Raw genomic sequence first — 20,080 nt, 5'->3', positions numbered from 1 at the left:
GTTTGCCTCATTCTAAGACGCCTCATCAAAATTCTCCACCAGATCTGGGACTTCATCATCATCATCATCCTCTCCAGTAGCAAGGGGTGCTTCTCCATCCACAGATTGTTTGGGCAGAGCTTCAGCCAGTCTCCTTGAACTAGTCAGACTGTCTGCCCCAAGCTGGTTTAGAATGCTGGGAAGCATTTCTGTCAGTTGCTTTGTCTCAACGTGGCCTGTAACGGTGAAGGTGTTTGCTACCAGAGACGCCTGAACTTTAGGGTTGTTAAAATGGATCACTGTTCCTTGGTTTGTGAACATGTTCACCTCTTCAATACCAGAGAACTTCTTTAAGGAGAACTGCAGTTTTTTATCATCTGCTGTGGCTGTTCTGTGAACCACCTTCTTCTTTCTGCGAGCAGTTCCTTTCCCACCAATGCACACTTGTGCCTGCAGCTTGGCCAGTTTTTCCTGGTTCATGATGGTTTCTTTCATCTTGTCGGAGTGGAAATGGGTTCGTGCGGGGGACTAGGGTTTGCGCTCAGGGGGTCTCGGGCGGACCAGCTGAGGTAATGCGCACACATGCGGGGACGCAGGGTGGCAGCTCTGATCTTCTTTCTCCAGCAAGTATCAATTGCAAATATCTTCTTGGTTAGTGGAGATTTTTTGTGTCTGCTACACAGTTAATAATACTGGCATATGGTCTGGTTTGAATGGGTATGGGTCTTGTTTGTCCTTTCAAAGTCTCCTTCAGTTCTCATGTGGTATCCGTCTTTTGTCCCGAGGCAATCATGTGTTAGATTCCTGCAAACAGGGCGTCAAACTGAAGTGTAGAGATGGATCAGATGAATTTGGATTTGATGAAATCTGATGTAGTACTTGCATGACTACTGGTTGGGTTAGAAGTGTGGTTTTGAGGCTGTGAAGTGTTATTCTTGGAAAATTCCCATGCAAAGCCAATGTACAGTTGGCTAGTCCAGAGATAGCAGAGGATAAGTTGAGTGTCATGAGGAAAACTGATGACTGATTCTGCATTCAGGTCTAGGGCTTTGTATTTGTTGATAAAGGAGGTGTATATGGAATAGGGGCACTCACAAGGCAAGGCAGTTACATAATTGTGTGATCAGAAGTGGGACTGGGGACATGGGGATAACTCTGACAGCTGAGGTTTTGCTGTAGGAAAATGGCTAAACAATGTGTGTATTGAGAAGTAGGTATCATATCAAGGCAGCGGAGCAAGATCTGTTCTTATGGTACATGGCAGAGAGAGCCAGTGAATGAACTTGTGTTACCAGAGCAAAGCCAAGGAGTATGGAAATGGCACAGAGCAGAAGAGGTTATGGGGAAAATCATCATGGAAATTAGTGCTTAATCTGTGTTCCCACAGATAGGACTTGGGACTATGAAGAGGACAAGAACATGAGTTTATGTCTTATGGATCCATCAGGGAAAGCTGGTATAGAAACTATATGATGAGAACTACTATTAAGAGCATTAGGATTAAACAGAAGATTCACGAAGTCATTGCTTTTTACTGCTGAGTAGTACTCTAATACGTATATATTCCATACACTCTTCATCCATTCTTCCATTGAAGGGCATCTAGGTTGTTTCCAGGTTCTGGCTATTACAAACAATGCTGCTATGAATATAGTTGAGCATATACGTTTTTTGTATGATAGGGCATCTCTTGGGTATATTCCCAAGAGTGGTATTGCTGGGTCCAGGGGTAGGTTGATCCCGAATTTCCTGAGAAACCGCCACACTGCTTTCCAAAGTGGTTGCACAAGTTTGCATTCCCATCAGCAATGGATGAGTGTGCCCCTTTCTCCACAACCTCTTCAGCTAAGGCTATCATTGGTGTTTTTGATTTTAGCCATTCTGACAGGTGTAAGATGGTATCTTAAAGTTGCCTTAATTTGCATTTCCCTGATCACTAAAGAAGTTGAGCATGACCTTAAGTGTCTTTTGGCCATTTGAACTTATTCTGTTGAGAATTCTCTGTTCAGCTCAGTGCCCCATTTTATAATTGGGTTGATTAGCCTTTTACAGTCTAGTTTCTTGAGTTCTTTATATATTTTGGAGATCAGACCTTTGTCAGTTGCGGGGTTGGTGAAGATCTTCTCCCAGTCAGTGGGTTACCTTTTTGTCTTAGTGACAGTGTCCATTGCTTTACAGAAGCTTCTCAGTCTCTGGAGGTCCCATTTATTCAATGATGCCCTTAATGTCTATGCTGCTGGGGTTATATGTCGGAAGCGGTCTCCTGATGTACTCACTCATAATTGGTTTCTAGCCATAAATAAAGGACATTGAGCCTATAATTCGTGATCCTAGAGAAGCTAAATAAGAAGGTGAACCCAAAGAAAAACATATAGTCATCCTCCTGTATATTAACATTCATCAGGCGATGAAAGGAGACAGAGACAGAGTTCCACATTGGAGCACCGGACTGAAATCCCAAGGTCCAAATCAGGAGCAGAAGGAGAAGAGAGCACAGGCGAGGAACTCACGACAGCGAGGGGTGCACCCACACACTGAGACAATGGGGATGTTCTATCGAGAACTCACCAAGGCCAGCTGGACCGGGTCTGAAAAAGCCTGGGATAAAACCGGACTCGCTGAACATAGCAGACAATGAGGACTGCTGAGAAGTCAAGAACAATGGCAATGGGTTTTGATCCTACTGCACGTACTGGCTTTGTGGGAGCCTAGGCTGTTTGGATGCTCACCTTACTAGACCTGGAAGGAGGTGGGAGGTCCTTGGACTCCCCACCGGGCAGGGGACCCTGACTGCTCTTTGGGTTTATGAGAGAGAAGGATTTGGGGGAGGGGGAGGGGGAGGGAAATGGGAGGCGGTGGCGGGTAGGAGACAGATATCTTTAATAAATAAACAAACAAACAAGCAAACAAACAAACATGCCCAGTTAATCATTTTCTAAATATTTTGTCTTTTTCATGTGTAGAATATTTTCACCTACTATATTCCTATGCTCATATTTATCATTTATTTTCAAGTACCATTATAAACACGTTCTTCCTGTTGCTTTTGAAGCAATAGGCCCTTAAGTCCACAGAACATAACATACTGTTTCATTGGCACAAGCTGCTTAACCTCTTCTGATCATTTGACATATGTTGTTATTTGATTATTGCTTTAATTATTAAACCTGAACTATAATGAAATAAAGGATTAAAAAGAAGAGTAAGATATGGTCAAAAGCAACAGGGAATTCCAATGTATAATATACTCATCCACAGTCAGGACTTGAGGATTGCAGATTATTCTGGTAGGCCTGGCTTTAATGGGATTAAGCAGGGAATCCATATAGTAGCAGAGATGCAGGAAATAGGTCTTTGTGGTTAGACATTGCCCTGGTGAATAAAGATATGTAAATCTAACAAGGAAAAACAGAAACCCTAGGCCTTCTGTGTACGTATGTGTGTGTGTGTGTTTGTGTGTGTGTGTGTGTGTGTGTGTATGTGTGTGAGTTACAGCCATGTAGATTGGTCTTCTTGTGGGACTCCTAACAATGGCAACAGGGGCTATCTCTGATGCTGTTGCCTACTTTGGGGACCCTTTCTGCCTACCAGATTACCTCATTCAGCCTAAATAAAACAGGAGATGCCTCGTCTCACTGCAACTTGATATTCCGTGATTGACTGAAATCCATGGGAGGCCCACCCTTTTCTGAAGAGAAACAGAGGAGGAAGAGTGGATGGAGTTCAAGGCATGATGGAGCGGAATGGGTTACCTCATAGATTGCTGGGAATTTCCATTTTCCTAGGTTTATAGCTCAACCCAGAGATGTCCCAGAAGCCAGTTGTCTCTCTCAGTACTCTCTCCCCATTTTCCCTTCACCTGATCCATCCTGTTCTCATTCCTTGCCCCCGTCTAGACCCCTCTCCCATCCATCAGTGATGTCTATTCTATTACCCTTTCACAGTGAGATTCTCAAGCCCCATCATGACCCCTTGTTAATTAGCTTCTCTCTGAGCCTGTGATTGTAGCATGGTTATCCTCTCTGGGCCTGTGATTGCATCATGGTTACCTTACAGCTAATATTCACTTATATGTGAGTACATACAATAATTGTCTTTCTGGCGGGCTGGAGAGATGGCTCAGTGCTTAAGAGCATTGTCTGCTCTTCCAAAGGTCCTGAGTTCGATTCCCAGCAACCACATGGTGGCTCACAACCATCTGTAATGGGATCTGGTGCCCTCTTCTGGCCTGCAGGCATACACACAGATGGAGTACTGTATACATAATAAATATTTAAAAAAAATAATTGTTTTTCTGGGTCTGGGTTACCTCACTCAGGATGACCTTTTCTAGTTCTACCCATTTGCAAGCAAATTTCTTTTACTTTATAAAATGGTCTACATTCTATGGATGCCAAGCATGGGATATCCTTATGTGAAGTGGGGGTATATTTGAAGTTAGTGAGATTGCCCAGTGGCTATGTAAGCTTGCCACCAAGCTTAATGTGGGTTTGAACCCAGTGTTTCTGAAGGTAAAAACAAGAAAAACAACTCGGACAAGCAGCCCTATGATCTTTACACCATATTTTCTATCAGAGCACATAGGGAATGCTCGGCAATTTGTGATACTCACAAACAGAAAGATATGCATGACTGTCCAGTGTACAGCATAGTCTTCCTACTACATGACAAGGGAACACACTATCTGCAGAGCTATCACTATGAAGTCCAGCTCTGCCTTCAGGAGACCTGAGTTTCAGAGTGTCTCCAGACAGAATTGTGTTTACTTTTCTGTTTATGTGTCAGCTTCCTTACAAACCTTCTTTCACTTTTATTTATCCTGTGATAAATATCTTTGCAACATGCATTTCACCATTACTTTTCCCTGCTACTGCCTGTCGGAAATACCTGAACGCATGATCATGGCCTTCAGAGATTAGGATACAAAAATACCCAAAGAAAGAGACAGGTTAGACAGAGGAGGAAGTCATTTAGACAGACCAAGAAAATAAAGGTGATGCTTTATTTAGAACTAGTTGAGAACTACAAGAGTTTTTAAATGAGTAGGAACTTTCTTCTAGGAATCTTCTGACAGATGTTGCAAATGTAGTTCTCACTTCATATCTCTTGATCTGCCACTATGGAAGCACACTTGGCCTTCACCTGATTCTTTAGTTTCAAAGAGTTTATCTCAAAGAGAAAGAAGGTAACACCAAAGAGTGACATGGTGGCAATCAGTACTCCTATTGGGAACACAACAGTATAGTGTTTGCTTATTAAGGCTTCTTTTTTAACTGGAAAGTCAGGTGGAAAGTCAAGAGTGGTTTGGCCATAATGATCTACAAAGTGGTTCCAGCTCACAGAAACAAATGTGAAGATGCTGCTAACACACAAAACTAAGGCAGCAACCTTGTAGCAAAATAACTGCATCTCAATAAATGGGTCTTTCATGCAGCCAATATTAATGGCGATTGCACTGAAAATCAGAACTACAGGCTTCATCGTAACAGCCCACATTATCAGTGTTTGTGCATACTGAAATTCAGGTGAAATGGTCCAAGTGGAACTGATAGGGGTGTGCACCAGAATCTTGGTTACAGTGCCTGAAGCATTAAATTCTTGAGGGTAGCAAGCTTCCCAAAGTCCAAAAGACACGAATTGCACAAGCTTGTCATTGAATTCCCAGAGGCGCCAGGATTGGCTGCTTGCGATGACAATCTCAAACACCAAGGCCGATAGGCTGCAGAGGAGGCCACTGAACTTGAAGAGGCACTCCTTCACATTGGCAAGTCTAAAGATGAAATTGAACAGGTATATAGTCAAGTCAGGAACACAAGGGACAGTGGAAAACAAAATGAGTTATGGTTTACAGAGCAATAAGTTCTCATACCTGGTCCTTGCTGTCACAAAAAGTTGTATTTAAGTAATATACCTATGGCCAAAGTTCCCTCTATATGAGGTTTTGATTAGCAATTTCACTATATCTATCAAATGCTGAAATGTGCAAATTTGTTAACTAAACATGTTAATGCTTGGAATTAATACTCAATAATTTACAACACATGTTAAATGATGTTTAATTAAGCAGTATTTACAATACATAAATAAGATCAATAGCTTAAATGAGAGGTATAAGCAGAAGAATGCACAAATATCTATAAATTATGGTAGTGAATTTACACAAATTTAATTCACCTATATTGTCTGCTATATTTCTACATGTGTATGCTAGTGTATGTGTTATCGGAAAACATATTGGAAAACCTGAATTATTATTATGTGACCAAAATTAAAATCTGTATGTGAAACATGAGCCCTCATGAATATTTCAATCATTTCCCATGACTTACTCAAACATACACATTAGAAAATTACCTTCATTTCATTGCTGAATATGAAGTATCCCAACTGTCTTGTGTGAGAAACTATCTTCTCCAGCACCAAATTAATACTATACATTTACTGTATGCTCCAACTTATTTAGATCACTTATTGGTTCATAAGTAGGGTTAATGGATGTGGGGTTAATGTTCATGAATAACTATGCCCTGAAGGATGTCACTGTGTTCTTGAGCATAAATAAAGTTCAGGCATGTACATGATAACATTGCCACCTCCAATGCAGAAGGTTTGAGTACTCCTTGCCACAAAAATTTCTCTACCAGCTTCCCACTATTCCACATTCTCTGTGGAATGTACTTCCTAACAGGGTGAAGGCAGTAGCTCTACTAAATTGGGAAGTCATATCAGCAAGGTGACTTTAAAATCTAGTATGAATTGAGTAACACCCTACCCATGCCCTCTTCCTTGTTAAGGCAGATCTGAGCCTTTTGATGTCAGAATCAGTGAGTTTTGAAGCACAACCAGAATCAGGGTGGAAAATTCTCTTGTGTAAGACAAATGAGCTAGCATGGCAAGATTTAGTTTTGCCCATGTCTGAAACCCATGGAGGAGGTGCTTATGCTTCATAAAGATCCAATCTGAAACCTTCCATGAAGCTCATCTTAAGCTTTTACCTTTGTTTATCCAGGAGGAAGAGATCCATTTGAGAAATGTCTAGATCATAAATATCTTCCAAATAGCAGGAAATGTTGGACAGACACGAAGTCGCACAAGAGTTGAATCACCTTCAGTAAAAGAAGTTCTGTTAGGCAGATATTTCAGCTCAGAATGGTGTCTCACCATCAACCCCTGGTTCACACAAACCAACCCCTTCCTCTGCTTTGCTTAGCTGAAGCCTCATTTATACTCTTCAGGGATATTAGCCCATCTGATAGTCCTGACCCTCCAATGAGATTCACGCAATCATTACCCCATTAAATAAACAGAAAAAACCACAGAAAGTCTAATTCACATACTCAGTTTCAGGAAACTACAAATGTATAAAGCTCAATACAGGCTACAGAGCCTTCACAGCTACACAGGGATTCCCAGTACTTATATTCAGTAGGATTTACTGACATAGACATGATATCAACAAAGAGTTGAATCTTAGGTCATTGACTTCTTTGACCTTCTATGTCTCCTGAAATTGAAAGCTTTTAACAGAAACCATGTAGAAAACATAAAATACTTGCCTCTCTTCCGTTCTATGAAGGCCAAATGCTAGTGACTGCCCAGTATGAGAGTGACTTTAAAAATTCTTGTTTCCGTAGCTACCAGAGATAAATGTCACATTATGAGCAAAGAACCAGAGTCAAGACACATAGTCTTAAAGGGCCATATGTCAAATGATCAGAAGAGGTTAAGCAGCTTGTGCCAATGAAACAGTATGTTATGTTCTGTGGACTTAAGGGCCTATTGCTTCAAAAGCAACAGGAAGAACGTGTTTATAATGGTACTTGAAAATAAATGATAAATATGAGCATAGGAATATAGTAGGTGAAAATATTCTACACATGAAAAAGACAAAATATTTAGAAAATCATTAACTGGGCATGTTTGTTTGTTTATTTATTAAAGATATCTGTCTCCTCCCCGCCACCCGCCTCCCATTTCCCTCCCCCTCCCCCTCCCCCAAATCCTTCTCTCTCATAAACCCAAAGAGCAGTCAGGGTCCCCTGCCCGGTGGGGAGTCCAAGGACCTCCCACCTCCTTCCAGGTCTAGTAAGGTGAGCATCCAAACAGCCTAGGCTCCCACAAAGCCAGTACGTGCAGTAGGATCAAAACCCATTGCCATTGTTCTTGACTTCTCAGCAGTCCTCATTGTCTGCTATGTTCAGCGAGTCCGGTTTTATCCCAGGCTTTTTCAGACCCGGTCCAGCTGGCCTTGGTGAGTTCTCGATAGAACATCCCCATTGTCTCAGTGTGGGGGTGCACCCCTCGCTGTCGTGAGTTCCTCGCCTGTGCTCTCTTCTCCTTCTGCTCCTGATTTGGACCTTGGGATTTCAGTCCGGTGCTCCAATGTGGAACTCTGTCTCTGTCTCCTTTCATCGCCTGATGAATGTTAATATACAGGAGGATGACTATATGTTTTTCTTTGGGTTCACCTTCTTATTTAGCTTCTCTAGGATCACGAATTATAGGCTCACTGTCCTTTATTTATGGCTAGAAACCAATTATGAGTGAGTACATCAGGAGACCGCTTCCGACATATAACCCCAGCAGCATAGACATTAAGGGCATCATTGAATAAATGGGACCTCCAGAGACTGAGAAGCTTCTGTAAAGCAATGGACACTGTCACTAAGACAAAACGGTAAACCACTGACTGGGAGAAGATCTTCACCAACCCCGCAACTGACAAAGGTCTGATCTCCAAAATATATAAAGAACTCAAGAAACTAGACTGTAAAAGGCTAATCAACCCAATTATAAAATGGGGCACTGAGCTGAACAGAGAATTCTCAACAGAAGAAGTTCAAATGGCCAAAAGACACTTAAGGTCATGCTCAACTTCTTTAGTGATCAGGGAAATGCAAATCAAGACAACTTTAAGATACCATCTTACACCTGTCAGAATGGCTAAAATCAAAAACACCAATGATAGCCTTAGCTGAAGAGGTTGTGGAGAAAGGGGCACACTCATCCATTGCTGATGGGAATGCAAACTTGTGCAACCACTTTGGAAAGCAGTGTGGCGGTTTCTCAGGAAATTCGGGATCAACCTACCCCTGGACCCAGCAATACCACTCTTGGGAATATACCCAAGAGATGCCCTATCATACAACAAACGTATATGCTCAACTATATTCATAGCAGCATTGTTTGTAATAGCCAGAACCTGGAAACAACCTAGATGCCCTTCAATGGAAGAATGGATGAAGAGTGTATGGAATATATACGTATTAGAGTACTACTCAGCAGTAAAAAGCAATGACTTCGTGAATCTTCTGTTTAATCCTAATGCTCTTAATAGTAGTTCTCATCATATAGTTTCTATACCAGCTTTCCCTGATGGATCCATAAGACATAAACTCATGTTCTTGTCCTCTTCATAGTCCCAAGTCCTATCTGTGGGAACACAGATTAAGCACTAATTTCCATGATGATTTTCCCCATAACCTCTTCTGCTCTGTGCCATTTCCATACTCCTTGGCTTTGCTCTGGTAACACAAGTTCATTCACTGGCTCTCTCTGCCATGTACCATAAGAACAGATCTTGCTCCGCTGCCTTGATATGATACCTACTTCTCAATACACACATTGTTTAGCCATTTTCCTACTGCAAAACCTCAGCTGTCAGAGTTATCCCCATGTCCCCAGTCCCACTTCTGATCACACAATTATGTAACTGCCTTGCCTTGTGAGTGCCCCTATTCCATATACACCTCCTTTATCAACAAATACAAAGCCCTAGACCTGAATGCAGAATCAGTCATCAGTTTTCCTCATGACACTCAACTTATCCTCTGCTATCTCTGGACTAGCCAACTGTACATTGGCTTTGCATGGGAATTTTCCAAGAATAACACTTCACAGCCTCAAAACCACACTTCTAACCCAACCAGTAGTCATGCAAGTACTACATCAGATTTCATCAAATCCAAATTCATCTGATCCATCTCTACACTTCAGTTCGACGCCCTGTTTGCAGGAATCTAACACATGATTGCCTCGGGACAAAAGACGGATACCACATGAGAACTGAAGGAGACTTTGAAAGGACAAACAAGACCCATACCCATTCAAACCAGACCATATGCCAGTATTATTAACTGTGTAGCAGACACAAAAAATCTCCACTAACCAAGAAGATATTTGCAATTGATACTTGCTGGAGAAAGAAGATCAGAGCTGCCACCCTGTGTCCCCGCATGTGTGCGCATTACCTCAGCTGGTCCGCCCGAGACCCCCTGAGCGCAAACCCTAGTCCCCCGCACGAACCCATTTCCACTCCGACAAGATGAAAGAAACCATCATGAACCAGGAAAAACTGGCCAAGCTGCAGGCACAAGTGTGCATTGGTGGGAAAGGAACTGCTCGCAGAAAGAAGAAGGTGGTTCACAGAACAGCCACAGCAGATGATAAAAAACTGCAGTTCTCCTTAAAGAAGTTCTCTGGTATTGAAGAGGTGAACATGTTCACAAACCAAGGAACAGTGATCCATTTTAACAACCCTAAAGTTCAGGCGTCTCTGGTAGCAAACACCTTCACCGTTACAGGCCACGTTGAGACAAAGCAACTGACAGAAATGCTTCCCAGCATTCTAAACCAGCTTGGGGCAGACAGTCTGACTAGTTCAAGGAGACTGGCTGAAGCTCTGCCCAAACAATCTGTGGATGGAGAAGCACCCCTTGCTACTGGAGAGGATGATGATGATGATGAAGTCCCAGATCTGGTGGAGAATTTTGATGAGGCGTCTTAGAATGAGGCAAACTGAACGGAGGCGACTTCTGAAGAACTGACACTTGCAGAAGTTACAGGAGCTGCTATTTTACATCATGGCTGCTTTTAAAGGGTCTTTTGTTTATGGATCTGATCAAATCTAGATCGCTAATATTTTTAAGCCCAAGCCCCTTGGACACTGCAGCTCTTTTCAGTTTTTGCTTAAACACAATTCAGTCTTTGCAGCGAATTACGCTGAAGAAGCCTGGGGATAAAGTTTGGAAAAGGGTTAATAAAATTCTTTGCCTAGAAAAAAATAAAAAGAAAATCAGTTTTGTTCAATGGAATATAACTGGGAATACTCAATACATTCCAGTGTAGGCTTCATAACTAGCAGTAGCTGGCCAATGCAAACCTTATGCCATGTGTTCATTTAGTATTTTCGTCTTTCTTGTATTAAGATTTTTTTCAGAGATAGAGAAAGCAAAGACTGAACAAGTGGGCAGGTAGAGATGTGGGAAACAAAGGGAGTAGAAAACGTTGATGAAGGGAGAAATCATGATAAATTTATTTTATGAGAATTTTTTCAAATTAATTCTAGATTAATTTAAATCCTTAATAGATTAATTATATCTCTAAAGGTTTGTACATATGAGAGGGACATTAACCACTCTGGCCCTTTAAGACTATATGTCTTGACTCTGGTTCTTTGCTCATAATGTGACATTCATCTCTGGTAGCTACGGAAACAAGAATTTTTAAAGTCACTCTCATACTGGGCAGTCACTAGCATTTGGCCTTCATAGAAGGGAAGAGAGGCAAGTATTTTATGTTTTCTACATGGTTTCTGTTAAAAGCTTTCAATTTCAGGAGACATAGAAGGTCAAAGAAGTCAATGACCTAAGATTCAACTCTTTGTTGATATCATGTCTATGTCAGTAAATCCTACTGAATATAAGTACTGGGAATCCCTGTGTAGCTGTGAAGGCTCTGTAGCCTGTATTGAGCTTTATACATTTGTAGTTTCCTGAAACTGAGTATGTGAATTAGACTTTCTGTGGTTTTTTCTGTTTATTTAATGGGGTAATGATTGCGTGAATCTCATTGGAGGGTCAGGACTATCAGATGGGCTAATATCCCTGAAGAGTATAAATGAGGCTTCAACTAAGCAAAGCAGAGGAAGGGGTTGGTTTGTGTGAACCAGGGGTTGATGGTGAGACACCATTCTGAGCTGAAATATCTGCCTAACAGAACTTCTTTTACTGAAGGTGATTCAACTCTTGTGCGACTTCGTGTCTGTCCAACATTTCCTGCTATTTGGAAGATATTTATGATCTAGACATTTCTCAAATGGATCTCTTCCTCCTGGATAAACAAAGGTAAAAGCTTAAGATGAGCTTCATGGAAGGTTTCAGATTGGATCTTTATGAAGCATAAGCACCTCCTCCATGGGTTTCAGACATGGGCAAAACTAAATCTTGCCATGCTAGCTCATTTGTCTTACACAAGAGAATTTTCCACCCTGATTCTGGTTGTGCTTCAAAACTCACTGATTCTGACATCAAAAGGCTCAGATCTGCCTTAACAAGGAAGAGGGCATGGGTAGGGTGTTACTCAATTCATACTAGATTTTAAAGTCACCTTGCTGATATGACTTCCCAATTTAGTAGAGCTACTGCCTTCACCCTGTTAGGAAGTACATTCCACAGAGAATGTGGAATAGTGGGAAGCTGGTAGAGAAATTTTTGTGGCAAGGAGGTACAGTTTGTAGTGCACTCAGACCTTCTGCATTGGAGGTGGCAATGTTATCATGTACATGCCTGAACTTTATTTATGCTCAAGAACACAGTGACATCCTTCAGGGCATAGTTATTCATGACCATTAGCCCCACATCCATTAACCCTACTTATGAACCAATAAGTGATCTAAATAAGTTGGTGCATACAGTAAATGTATAGTATTAATTTGGTGCTGGAGAAGATAGTTTCTCACACAAGACAGTTGGGATACTTCATATTCAGCAATGAAATGAAGGTAATTTTCTAATGTGTATGTTTGAGTAAGTCATGGGAAATGATTGAAATATTCATGAGGGCTCATGTTTCACATACAGATTTTAATTTTGGTCACATAATAATAATTCAGGTTTTCCAATATGTTTTCCGATAACACATACACTAGCATACACATGTAGAAATATAGCAGACAATATAGGTGAATTAAATTTGTGTAAATTCACTACCATAATTTATAGATATTTGTGCATTCTTCTGCTTATACCTCTCATTTAAGCTATTTATCTTATTTATGTATTGTAAATACTGCTTAATTAAACATCATTTAACATGTGTTGTAAATTATTGAGTATTAATTCCAAGCATTAACATGTTTAGTTAACAAATTTGCACATTTCAGCATTTGATAGATATAGTGAAATTGCTAATCAAAACCTCATATAGAGGGAACTTTGGCCATAGGTATATTACTTAAATACAACTTTTTGTGACAGCAAGGACCAGGTATGAGAACTTATTGCTCTGTAAACCATAACTCATTTTGTTTTCCACTGTCCCTTGTGTTCCTGACTTGACTATATACCTGTTCAATTTCATCTTTAGACTTGCCAATGTGAAGGAGTGCCTCTTCAAGTTCAGTGGCCTCCTCTGCAGCCTATCGGCCTTGGTGTTTGAGATTGTCATCGCAAGCAGCCAATCCTGGCGCCTCTGGGAATTCAATGACAAGCTTGTGCAATTCGTGTCTTTTGGACTTTGGGAAGCTTGCTACCCTCAAGAATTTAATGCTTCAGGCACTGTAACCAAGATTCTGGTGCACACCCCTATCAGTTCCACTTGGACCATTTCACCTGAATTTCAGTATGCACAAACACTGATAATGTGGGCTGTTACGATGAAGCCTGTAGTTCTGATTTTCAGTGCAATCGCCATTAATATTGGCTGCATGAAAGACCCATTTATTGAGATGCAGTTATTTTGCTACAAGGTTGCTGCCTTAGTTTTGTGTGTTAGCAGCATCTTCACATTTGTTTCTGTGAGCTGGAACCACTTTGTAGATCATTATGGCCAAACCACTCTTGACTTTCCACCTGACTTTCCAGTTAAAAAAGAAGCCTTAATAAGCAAACACTATACTGTTGTGTTCCCAATAGGAGTACTGATTGCCACCATGTCACTCTTTGGTGTTACCTTCTTTCTCTTTGAGATAAACTCTTTGAAACTAAAGAATCAGGTGAAGGCCAAGTGTGCTTCCATAGTGGCAGATCAAGAGATATGAAGTGAGAACTACATTTGCAACATCTGTCAGAAGATTCCTAGAAGAAAGTTCCTACTCATTTAAAAACTCTTGTAGTTCTCAACTAGTTCTAAATAAAGCATCACCTTTATTTTCTTGGTCTGTCTAAATGACTTCCTCCTCTGTCTAACCTGTCTCTTTCTTTGGGTATTTTTGTATCCTAATCTCTGAAGGCCATGATCATGCGTTCAGGTATTTCCGACAGGCAGTAGCAGGGAAAAGTAATGGTGAAATGCATGTTGCAAAGATATTTATCACAGGATAAATATCAAGTGAAAGAAGGTTTGTAAGGAAGCTGACACATAAACAGAAAAGTAAACACAATTCTGTCTGGAGACACTCTGAAACTCAGGTCTCCTGAAGGCAGAGCTGGACTTCATAGTGATAGCTCTGCAGATAGTGTGTTCCCTTGTCATGTAGTAGGAAGACTATGCTGTACACTGGACAGTCATGCATATCTTTCTGTTTGTGAGTATCACAAATTGCCGAGCATTCCCTATGTGCTCTGATAGAAAATATGGTGTAAAGATCATAGGGCTGCTTGTCCGAGTTGTTTTTCTTGTTTTTACCTTCAGAAACACTGGGTTCAAACCCACATTAAGCTTGGTGGCAAGCTTACATAGCCACTGGGCAATCTCACTAACTTCAAATATACCCCCACTTCACATAAGGATATCCCATGCTTGGCATCCATAGAATGTAGACCATTTTATAAAGTAAAAGAAATTTGCTTGCAAATGGGTAGAACTAGAAAAGGTCATCCTGAGTGAGGTAACCCAGACCCAGAAAAACAATTATTTTTTTTAAATATTTATTATGTATACAGTACTCCATCTGTGTGTATGCCTGCAGGCCAGAAGAGGGCACCAGACCCCATTACAGATGGTTGTGAGCCACCATGTGGTTGCTGGGAATCGAACTCAGGACCTTTGGAAGAGCAGACAATGCTCTTAAGCACTGAGCCATCTCTCCAGCCCCCCAGAAAGACAATTATTGTATGTACTCACATATAAGTGAATATTAGCTGTAAGGTAACCATGATGCAATCACAGGCCCAGAGAGGATAACCATGCTACAATCACAGGCTCAGAGAGAAGCTAATTAACAAGGGATCATGATGGGGCTTGAGAATCTCACTGTGAAAGGGTAATAGAATAGACATCACTGATGGATGGGAGAGGGGTCTAGACGGGGGCAAGGAATGAGAACAGGATGGATCAGGTGAAGGGAAAATGGGGAGAGAGTACTGAGAGAGACAACTGGCTTCTGGGACATCTCTGGGTTGAGCTATAAACCTAGGAAAATGGAAATTCCCAGCAATCTATGAGGTAACCCATTCCGCTCCATCATGCCTTGAACTCCATCCACTCTTCCTCCTCTGTTTCTCTTCAGAAAAGGGTGGGCCTCCCATGGATTTCAGTCAATCACGGAATATCAAGTTGCAGTGAGACGAGGCATCTCCTGTTTTATTTAGGCTGAATGAGGTAATCTGGTAGGCAGAAAGGGTCCCCAAAGTAGGCAACAGCATCAGAGATAGCCCCTGTTGCCATTGTTAGGAGTCCCACAAGAAGACCAATCTACATGGCTGTAACTCACACACATACACACACACACACACACACACACAAACACACACACACACATACGTACACAGAAGGCCTAGGGTTTCTGTTTTTCCTTGTTAGATTTACATATCTTTATTCACCAGGGCAATGTCTAACCACAAAGACCTATTTCCTGCATCTCTGCTACTATATGGATTCCCTGCTTAATCCCATTAAAGCCAGGCCTACCAGAATAATCTGCAATCCTCAAGTCCTGACTGTGGATGAGTATATTATACATTGGAATTCCCTGTTGCTTTTGACCATATCTTACTCTTCTTTTTAATCCTTTATTTCATTATAGTTCAGGTTTAATAATTAAAGCAATAATCAAATAACAACATATGTCAAATGATCAGAAGAGGTTAAGCAGCTTGTGCCAATGAAACAGTATGTTATGTTCTGTGGACTTAAGGGCCTATTGCTTCAAAAGCAACAGGAAGAACGTGTTTATAATGGTACTTGAAAATAAATGATAAATATGAGCATAGGAATATAGTAGGTGAAAATATTCTACACATGAAAAAGACAAAATATTTAGAAAATGATTAACTGGGCATGTTTGTTTGTTTGCTTGTTTGTTTGTTTATTTATTAAAGATATCTGTCTCCTCCCCGCCACCGCCTCCCATTTCCCTCCCCCTCCCCCTCCCCCAAATCCTTCTCTCTCATAAACCCAAAGAGCAGTCAGGGTCCCCTGCCCGGTGGGGAGTCCAAGGACCTCCCACCTCCTTCCAGGTCTAGTAAGGTGAGCATCCAAACAGCCTAGGCTCCCACAAAGCCAGTACGTGCAGTAGGATCAAAACCCATTGCCATTGTTCTTGACTTCTCAGCAGTCCTCATTGTCTGCTATGTTCAGCGAGTCCGGTTTTATCCCAGGCTTTTTCAGACCCGGTCCAGCTGGCCTTGGTGAGTTCTCGATAGAACATCCCCATTGTCTCAGTGTGGGGGTGCACCCCTCGCTGTCGTGAGTTCCTCGCCTGTGCTCTCTTCTCCTTCTGCTCCTGATTTGGACCTTGGGATTTCAGTCCGGTGCTCCAATGTGGAACTCTGTCTCTGTCTCCTTTCATCGCCTGATGAATGTTAATATACAGGAGGATGACTATATGTATTTCTTTGGGTTCACCTTCTTATTTAGCTTCTCTAGGATCACGAATTATAGGCTCACTGTCCTTTATTTATGGCTAGAAACCAATTATGTGTGAGTACATCAGGAGACCGCTTCCGACATATAACCCCAGCAGCATAGACATTAAGGGCATCATTGAATAAATGGGACCTCCAGAGACTGAGAAGCTTCTGTAAAGCAATGGACACTGTCACTAAGACAAAAAGGTAACCCACTGACTGGGAGAAGATCTTCACCAACCCCGCAACTGACAAAGGTCTGATCTCCAAAATATATAAAGAACTCAAGAAACTAGACTGTAAAAGGCTAATCAACCCAATTATAAAATGGGGCACTGAGCTGAACAGAGAATTCTCAACAGAAGAAGTTCAAATGGCCAAAAGACACTTAAGGTCATGCTCAACTTCTTTAGTGATCAGGGAAATGCAAATTAAGACAACTTTAAGATACCATCTTACACCTGTCAGAATGGCTAAAATCAAAAACACCAATGATAGCCTTAGCTGAAGAGGTTGTGGAGAAAGGGGCACACTCATCCATTGCTGATGGGAATGCAAACTTGTGCAACCACTTTGGAAAGCAGTGTGGCGGTTTCTCAGGAAATTCGGGATCAACCTACCCCTGGACCCAGCAATACCACTCTTGGGAATATACCCAAGAGATGCCCTATCATACAACAAACGTATATGCTCAACTATATTCATAGCAGCATTGTTTGTAATAGCCAGAACCTGGAAACAACCTAGATGCCCTTCAATGGAAGAATGGATGAAGAGTGTATGGAATATATACGTATTAGAGTACTACTCAGCAGTAAAAAGCAATGACTTCGTGAATCTTCTGTTTAATCCTAATGCTCTTAATAGTAGTTCTCATCATATAGTTTCTATACCAGCTTTCCCTGATGGATCCATAAGACATAAACTCATGTTCTTGTCCTCTTCATAGTCCCAAGTCCTATCTGTGGGAACACAGATTAAGCACTAATTTCCATGATGATTTTCCCCATAACCTCTTCTGCTCTGTGCCATTTCCATACTCCTTGGCTTTGCTCTGGTAACACAAGTTCATTCACTGGCTCTCTCTGCCATGTACCATAAGAACAGATCTTGCTCCGCTGCCTTGATATGATACCTACTTCTCAATACACACATTGTTTAGCCATTTTCCTACTGCAAAACCTCAGCTGTCAGAGTTATCCCCATGTCCCCAGTCCCACTTCTGATCACACAATTATGTAACTGCCTTGCCTTGTGAGTGCCCCTATTCCATATACACCTCCTTTATCAACAAATACAAAGCCCTAGACCTGAATGCAGAATCAGTCATCAGTTTTCCTCATGACACTCAACTTATCCTCTGCTATCTCTGGACTAGCCAACTGTACATTGGCTTTGCATGGGAATTTTCCAAGAATAACACTTCACAGCCTCAAAACCACACTTCTAACCCAACCAGTAGTCATGCAAGTACTACATCAGATTTCATCAAATCCAAATTCATCTGATCCATCTCTACACTTCAGTTCGACGCCCTGTTTGCAGGAATCTAACACATGATTGCCTCGGGACAAAAGACGGATACCACATGAGAACTGAAGGAGACTTTGAAAGGACAAACAAGACCCATACCCATTCAAACCAGACCATATGCCAGTATTATTAACTGTGTAGCAGACACAAAAAATCTCCACTAACCAAGAAGATATTTGCAATTGATACTTGCTGGAGAAAGAAGATCAGAGCTGCCACCCTGTGTCCCCGCATGTGTGCGCATTACCTCAGCTGGTCCGCCCGAGACCCCCTGAGCGCAAACCCTAGTCCCCCGCAGGAACCCATTTCCACTCCGACAAGATGAAAGAAACCATCATGAACCAGGAAAAACTGGCCAAGCTGCAGGCACAAGTGTGCATTGGTGGGAAAGGAACTGCTCGCAGAAAGAAGAAGGTGGTTCACAGAACAGCCACAGCAGATGATAAAAAACTGCAGTTCTCCTTAAAGAAGTTCTCTGGTATTGAAGAGGTGAACATGTTCACAAACCAAGGAACAGTGATCCATTTTAACAACCCTAAAGTTCAGGCGTCTCTGGTAGCAAACACCTTCACCGTTACAGGCCACGTTGAGACAAAGCAACTGACAGAAATGCTTCCCAGCATTCTAAACCAGCTTGGGGCAGACAGTCTGACTAGTTCAAGGAGACTGGCTGAAGCTCTGCCCAAACAATCTGTGGATGGAGAAGCACCCCTTGCTACTGGAGAGGATGATGATGATGATGAAGTCCCAGATCTGGTGGAGAATTTTGATGAGGCGTCTTAGAATGAGGCAAACTGAACGGAGGCGACTTCTGAAGAACTGACACTTGCAGAAGTTACAGGAGCTGCTATTTTACATCATGGCTGCTTTTAAAGGGTCTTTTGTTTATGGATCTGATCAAATCTAGATCGCTAATATTTTTAAGCCCAAGCCCCTTGGACACTGCAGCTCTTTTCAGTTTTTGCTTAAACACAATTCAGTCTTTGCAGCGAATTACGCTGAAGAAGCCTGGGGATAAAGTTTGGAAAAGGGTTAATAAAATTCTTTGCCTAGAAAAAAATAAAAAGAAAATCAGTTTTGTTCAATGGAATATAACTGGGAATACTCAATACATTCCAGTGTAGGCTTCATAACTAGCAGTAGCTGGCCAATGCAAACCTTATGCCATGTGTTCATTTAGTATTTTCGTCTTTCTTGTATTAAGATTTTTTTCAGAGATAGAGAAAGCAAAGACTGAACAAGTGGGCAGGTAGAGATGTGGGAAACAAAGGGAGTAGAAAACGTTGATGAAGGGAGAAATCATGATAAATTTATTTTATGAGAATTTTTTCAAATTAATTCTAGATTAATTTAAATCCTTAATAGATTAATTATATCTCTAAAGGTTTGTACATATGAGAGGGACATTAACCACTCTGGCCCTTTAAGACTATATGTCTTGACTCTGGTTCTTTGCTCATAATGTGACATTCATCTCTGGTAGCTACGGAAACAAGAATTTTTAAAGTCACTCTCATACTGGGCAGTCACTAGCATTTGGCCTTCATAGAAGGGAAGAGAGGCAAGTATTTTATGTTTTCTACATGGTTTCTGTTAAAAGCTTTCAATTTCAGGAGACATAGAAGGTCAAAGAAGTCAATGACCTAAGATTCAACTCTTTGTTGATATCATGTCTATGTCAGTAAATCCTACTGAATATAAGTACTGGGAATCCCTGTGTAGCTGTGAAGGCTCTGTAGCCTGTATTGAGCTTTATACATTTGTAGTTTCCTGAAACTGAG

The 20,080-nt window shown here is 41.4% G+C and overlaps 5 protein-coding genes across 7 annotated transcripts; 3 read left to right on the top strand and 2 right to left on the bottom strand.

Moving 5' to 3' along the window:
• Window positions 1-12: 12 nt before the first annotated feature.
• LOC121439518 (transcription factor BTF3-like) lies at window positions 13-474 on the bottom strand. Its single transcript, XM_041640029.1, has one exon. The coding sequence runs from the start codon at window positions 472-474 to the stop codon at window positions 13-15; it is 462 nt and encodes a 153-aa protein (XP_041495963.1).
• Window positions 475-5,076: 4,602 nt separating this feature from the next.
• Window positions 5,077-7,003, bottom strand: LOC121439454. The gene is made up of 2 exons (XM_041639950.1): window positions 6,975-7,003; window positions 5,077-5,749 (listed from the first exon to the last, which is right to left on the bottom strand). Exons 1-2 carry the CDS (start codon window positions 7,001-7,003, stop codon window positions 5,077-5,079), a joined length of 702 nt encoding a protein of 233 aa, XP_041495884.1.
• Window positions 7,004-10,303: 3,300 nt separating this feature from the next.
• On the top strand, window positions 10,304-10,765 carry LOC121439514 (transcription factor BTF3-like). Of its 2 annotated transcripts, XM_041640025.1 has the most exons (2): window positions 10,304-10,673; window positions 10,734-10,765. In XM_041640025.1, the coding sequence occupies exons 1-2, from the start codon at window positions 10,304-10,306 to the stop codon at window positions 10,763-10,765; spliced, it is 402 nt and encodes a 133-aa protein (XP_041495959.1). The 2 variants fall into 2 exon arrangements, with proteins under 2 accessions (XP_041495959.1, XP_041495958.1); XM_041640024.1 differs by having other exon boundaries at window positions 10,304-10,765.
• Window positions 10,766-12,075: 1,310 nt separating this feature from the next.
• On the top strand, window positions 12,076-14,017 carry LOC121439453. Its single transcript, XM_041639949.1, has 2 exons — window positions 12,076-12,104; window positions 13,345-14,017. Exons 1-2 carry the CDS (start codon window positions 12,076-12,078, stop codon window positions 14,015-14,017), a joined length of 702 nt encoding a protein of 233 aa, XP_041495883.1.
• Window positions 14,018-18,620: 4,603 nt separating this feature from the next.
• LOC121439513 (transcription factor BTF3-like) lies at window positions 18,621-19,082 on the top strand. 2 transcript variants are annotated; one of them, XM_041640022.1, is made up of 2 exons: window positions 18,621-18,990; window positions 19,051-19,082. In XM_041640022.1, exons 1-2 carry the CDS (start codon window positions 18,621-18,623, stop codon window positions 19,080-19,082), a joined length of 402 nt encoding a protein of 133 aa, XP_041495956.1. The 2 variants fall into 2 exon arrangements, with proteins under 2 accessions (XP_041495956.1, XP_041495955.1); XM_041640021.1 differs by having other exon boundaries at window positions 18,621-19,082.
• Window positions 19,083-20,080: the final 998 nt, after the last annotated feature.

The sequence above is a fragment of the Microtus oregoni genome, unplaced genomic scaffold (genome assembly GCF_018167655.1).
Source record: "Microtus oregoni isolate MIOR12 unplaced genomic scaffold, Mior012 000061F_ref0000440, whole genome shotgun sequence".
NCBI classification, from domain to species: Eukaryota; Metazoa; Chordata; class Mammalia; order Rodentia; family Cricetidae; genus Microtus; species Microtus oregoni.
Note: the sequence above shows the minus strand (reverse complement) of the source record. Positions and strands in the feature narration are given on the sequence as shown.

Excerpts from the sequence above, each read along its gene's own strand:
- LOC121439518 (XM_041640029.1), bottom strand. The coding sequence starts at position 474 with ATGAAAGAAACCATCATGAACCAGGAAAAACTGGCCAAGCTGCAGGCA.
- LOC121439454 (XM_041639950.1), bottom strand. The coding sequence starts at position 7,003 with ATGGATCTCTTCCTCCTGGATAAACAAAG. Across the intron at positions 5,750-6,974 it reads TTCCTCCTGGATAAACAAAG|ACTTGCCAATGTGAAGGAGT; the intron begins GTAAAAGCTTAA and ends TTTCATCTTTAG.
- LOC121439514 (XM_041640024.1), top strand. The coding sequence starts at position 10,304 with ATGAAAGAAACCATCATGAACCAGGAAAAACTGGCCAAGCTGCAGGCA.
- LOC121439453 (XM_041639949.1), top strand. The coding sequence starts at position 12,076 with ATGGATCTCTTCCTCCTGGATAAACAAAG. Across the intron at positions 12,105-13,344 it reads TTCCTCCTGGATAAACAAAG|ACTTGCCAATGTGAAGGAGT; the intron begins GTAAAAGCTTAA and ends TTTCATCTTTAG.
- LOC121439513 (XM_041640021.1), top strand. The coding sequence starts at position 18,621 with ATGAAAGAAACCATCATGAACCAGGAAAAACTGGCCAAGCTGCAGGCA.